The following is a 4,983-nucleotide window of genomic DNA, read 5'->3' as shown; positions in this document are numbered from 1 at the left end:
CTCTCGAATGGCATGCCAGTGCTTTGCTTACTCGGCAATTGCAACTGAGATTTTCACCATTACAAGTTGGCAAGGAAGCTTTTTTATATAAGACTTTCGGTCAGAAAAACCAATATTTGTGTTGTATTTGCAAACTATCTTCGCCTACTCTCTTTCAATTGTCCAACAAAATACTTGCAGCTAACTTAGTTAGAATTGCCCCGTAACTGATACCGTGGCGGCTTGCTGTTTGATTAAGCGTCATACTGACAGGTAACTTACACGCACACATACATACATACATACCTGTTTAGCGGTCTTTTGAACCTTGCCACGCACACACACACACACACACAACACGCCACACTTACTTACCACCCATTAGTGGAGCATGCAATTGGCAGTCAAGCATTTTGCTAAACTTAAATTTGGTCAGTGAGATATTTTCGTATTGATTGTGGAGTTAACTGCACAGTTAGTGGAGTAGCGCAGCGCAACGCAGCGCCGCGCCGCGCCGCGCAAAGCGTTGAACCACATTGAGCGATTTTCAGGTTCGAAAAAGCGCTGTTTGTTGCGGTGTTGATGGTTGGTGGCCACTGCCGGCAGTGAAAGGTTATTTTGGGTTTTGTGTGTGCGCAGGTAAATATGCAGTTGGGTGGGTGAGCAGGGCGGTGGCTGACAGGCGTGTAAATACACCAACACCAAGTATATATGTATTACTCTAGTTCTGTTGCACTTATGCAGCGCCACTCATAATATTGTTATTACGATTGCGACTGTTGTTGTTATTGTTGTTGTTGTTATTGTTGCCCCGGCTTGTAAGCATTTTAGAAGCATGTTTGTTGTTGTTGTTTTGAGTTTGTTACAAGACAAGTTTCGTTACAATTTGAAGTTTGGCCACCGCCCGGCATTCTTCCTGCTCTGCATTGGCACTACTGCCATATGGCTTTTGTTATTGTTATGTATTTTGTTTTTGCACATTTTGTATTGAACTTTTTTGTTAGCGCAATTATTTTGTGGCGCTGCATATGAAGTTCAACAAATTTTTTAGTATAAAAGTTAGCTTAAATTCGTATTCGGAATCAGAATTAAGTCAGCATTTCTTGAGTGTGCAACAGCAGTAAACTAATAAGTCTTTTTCCTTACTTCTACTTGTATAAAACCCTTCTCCAGCAAACATGAAGGTAATTCGGGTAGTTGGAGTGTTCGAAAAGTGCTAGTTTTTTTGTGAAAATATAAATAACTATGTAGGCAGGAAATAAACTTGCAATTAAAGAATAAAAAAATTATAAAAAATGTTCCGTAAAAAATGTTAAGTTGAAATAATACTAACAGCCATCTCAAAAGTCTTATTAAAATATCTACTAGCCAATGAAAATATGAGGTCATAGTAAACTTATGTACTCGTAAACTTAGTATGTACTTGCCATTACAAAAAAGATACTTAAAATTGGAATTTAGTGATCTATAAAGCACGAATGGCATTTGGAAATAGGGTCGTTTTCCAAGTAGAAAAATCAGTAATATTTACTTACTTTTTTTAAGTGCAAAATGTGTATTTAAACTTTTGTTTTTAAATTCTTAGTAAACATTTAATTGAAATTTTCGCAAATTTCTAATATTTTTGTTTTAGAAAATAATTTCCAATTCTTAAACAGAAAATTAAAAGATCTCCAATAATTTTTAAATGAGCAATAAATTATTACCCACTTCCGAATGATATTAAAACCAAACTATATTTTTATTTAAACATTTTCTTTTAAATAAGCTTACAAATTTTGTATTTAAAAAATATATAAGTATATATATTAAAATAAGTGTTTCGGAGCAATTTCAGTAAAAGCTAAAATAGTTTTATACAAAATGATGATTTTTTCGAGTTTTCAGTTAATATGTAATAGCACTCATGGAACTAAACAGTTATTTAATTTACTATGCTTTTTGAAAATGTTCTGAAATTTAAAAATTTACTAGATTCTGAACCCAAAACCAAATTTTCTGTGAAAATAAATTTCAGTTGCGAAAAAAATTTGAAAGCTATAAAACACAGTCTCCCACATTAAAATCAAAAAACTACTCTGTAAATTTAACAATTTACATAAAATGCTCACTAAATATTAAATAAAATAAAATTAAATTTAAGAAAATTACATGAAAAAAATGTAAGGGTTAAAATAATTTTTTTCTATTAATTGTAATCTTCATGGAACATTTAGATTTGTGTGGGTGTCAATTAAGAAATATTACCAGCACAAGTAAAGCAAACAGGACTTTTAAAGTTCTTCATTCCTATTTTTCAGTTTGAAAAAAATTTTAAATTTTAAAAAGAACGCCACGCAAAACAAGTTAATTAATTTTTTTTTTTTTAACTACAACGCATTTTCTCTCCATCTCTCTGTTTTTCAGTTCGTCGTCGCCGTAGTCATGTTGGCTCTTGCCGTTGGCGTGCACTCATCTCTGTTGACAGCCCATATCGCACCAGCCGTGTCGTATGTCACCTCATCACTGCACCCAGGCCCCCTACTCGCGCATGGCGCCTACGGCGGACTTGGAGGACTCGGCCCATGGGGCGCACCAGCAGCAGTTAGCGCATGGGGTGTTCCCGGTCTGTTGGGTGGCTATCCCGGCATTTCGCTCAGTCAGGGTCCACATGGCGCTGGTATTGCTGCTCCGCTCGCCTTGGGACATGGTGCTGGTGTGTACGTGGCGAAAACACGCGGTGCTGTGCATACTGCCCCCTTGCCCGGTCACATCACCTCAGCGACTTCTCTGAATATAGCCCCAGCTCCTGGCACGCACTAAGTATCTCAATCGACAGACATCTTGTTACCCCCATCCGTCCAGTCCAGCGATTCACAGCGATTTCGCACACATACGAGGAAATACATATGTACATAACTACACATAAACACATTATACATGAAACAAATGCAACAACAACAATTCGACGACAACGATGCCAAACCAAGGATGCAACTGTATATATAGCATTATACATATATGTTTTATTTTTTTTTCATTAATATTGATAATCCGTTTCCTTTTCCGTAATTCGTTATCCGCAACCGCAACCCGCAAACTGATCAATGAAATGTTTATATTTCGTTTTATTATTTAATAATATACTATGTACAATATGTTGTACAAACATACTTACAAATGTATTTCATGTTATTTACTTAGCTATACATACATACTTATCTACTTACATACTTACTTGTTTTGTGTTTTAAGTAAGCGTGTTCGGGCAAATATCTTAGCCAGAAATTCTTGACGATACACCACAAAATTAGAGGTGAAACGAATGGAATCCTGCGCTATTCATCGCGTTTAGAATTGAAGTGCGATATGCCATTTTCAATTAAATAAGTGGCATAACAAGTGCAACAGCAATAACAACAATAAGAACAAACAGTGATACAAATACAAACAACAAGAGCATGCCAACTGGTGATTAATCGTATTTCGTACAATTTTGAGAACTTTCCACACAACTATACAACTATCTTGATACTCTGTCCTTTTACTCTCTGTACATACTTCTCTACCATTTCTTTCACTTTCTTCATTTACATCTTTTCGCTGCTGTACTGTTTCTAATGCTTTCAATTTCCGTCAATTAACAAAAATAAAAAGTCACTTAAGATCTAACTTTCTTCTCAGCTTTCGCACTATGTTTTAATTCTCTCTTAACTCTCCTCCTCTTTCTTTACATGAACACCACTTGTACGTATTTACGTTCTTATATATTTTTTTTTTATACAGTTAAACGTAATGTTGTAAGATATTCAATGCAATGCTTTGAATTCATTGAATATTTTTGATTTGAATAAATATATTGCAAGATTTTTATAAAGTCAAGACACGATTTTGTTTTATTTTGCAAGGCCTCCGCGGCTCTCTATGCAGGCAGGATAGGATAGGCAATAATTTGGGTTTAAAAACAGGACTCGTACCTACACTGAATGTAAAAAGTAGCTATAGTCCGATCCACACTTTCTTAGCTGGCACTGCACACTGTGATATTCAGTCAATCTAGAACGCCCAAAATTAAAAAAAGTGCTTTAAAATCGATAATGTTTTGTAATTTGTTAGAAAAGATGCCAATTGTTAAGAAAATAAGCATAAAAGAGAAAAAACAAAATGTCATTGGCATGATAACAGCTATCAAACGCGAGCTATTGAACATCATGCCAAAACAAATTTGCAACCTTGCATCGATAACAAAACTTCGAGCGATCAAATTGAAGTTGTGCGCATTTTTTTTGCCAAGGATTTTTTTGTTCACAAAAATTGTTTGCTACGTACGACCATTATATTTGCGGTTAAATATTTTAAACAAATTATTTTATAATCAGCTAAAAGACAAATTTCAAAAATCTATATATAACGGTCGCACATGGCTCGCGCTGCGCCCAATCGCAGCGTGGCCCTGTAGAAGGGCATCTTTTTTCGCAGCAGCTTGCTGACGCTCCTCACTATACCAGTTGTTCTTTCGGGCTCGCTGAAATCCAATTACTTCTTCTGAGGCGGCACTTAATGAGCGGGAAATGTGGTTCGACTGCTCGCATATGCCGGTTTGTTGAAGAGTGCTTTATGCGAGCAGGTATGAGAGTCGAGTAGAGAATGCATTGGCTGTCTGTTGTGATTGCAGAAATTCGACACTAATTTTTCCTTGCATTTTTGGTCGCAAGTGGTGCGAGTGGATGTTTGGCTCCCGGAGTGCACGCACGTATAAAACACTGGAAGCATGCCGTCCGTCTATCACAACATGATCGATTTGGTTCCCCGTTTTTCAATCTGAAGACATCCGGATATTTTTATGCTTGAACCTAGTACTGCATACTGTTATGTTTCGGGTCACGGGGAAAATCTCAGCCTCAGTCTGTTATCGAACAATTCATCGTGGCCCCACCAAAGCTCCCTATCTTTCTGCCGAGACCCAAGGCTCCACTCGGATTGGTTGCTCACGTTGCCCAGAGTGCGCTAACGAGGACGCAAGAG

The 4,983-nt window shown here is 36.8% G+C and overlaps 1 protein-coding gene across 1 annotated transcript; it reads left to right on the top strand.

The window, feature by feature from the left end:
- Window positions 1-1,081: 1,081 nt before the first annotated feature.
- On the top strand, window positions 1,082-3,412 carry LOC108378678 (adult cuticle protein 1). Its single transcript, XM_017634984.1, has 2 exons — window positions 1,082-1,163; window positions 2,386-3,412. The coding sequence occupies exons 1-2, from the start codon at window positions 1,158-1,160 to the stop codon at window positions 2,779-2,781; spliced, it is 402 nt and encodes a 133-aa protein (XP_017490473.1). The 5' UTR covers window positions 1,082-1,157; the 3' UTR covers window positions 2,782-3,412.
- The last annotated feature ends 1,571 nt before the right edge of the window (window positions 3,413-4,983 follow it).

This window comes from Rhagoletis zephyria, unplaced genomic scaffold (genome assembly GCF_001687245.7).
Source record: "Rhagoletis zephyria isolate East Lansing unplaced genomic scaffold, Rhagoletis_zephyria_1.1 Rzeph_scaffold_14679, whole genome shotgun sequence".
Taxonomy (NCBI): Eukaryota; Metazoa; Arthropoda; class Insecta; order Diptera; family Tephritidae; genus Rhagoletis; species Rhagoletis zephyria.
This window is presented reverse-complemented; position numbering and strand designations above follow the sequence as displayed.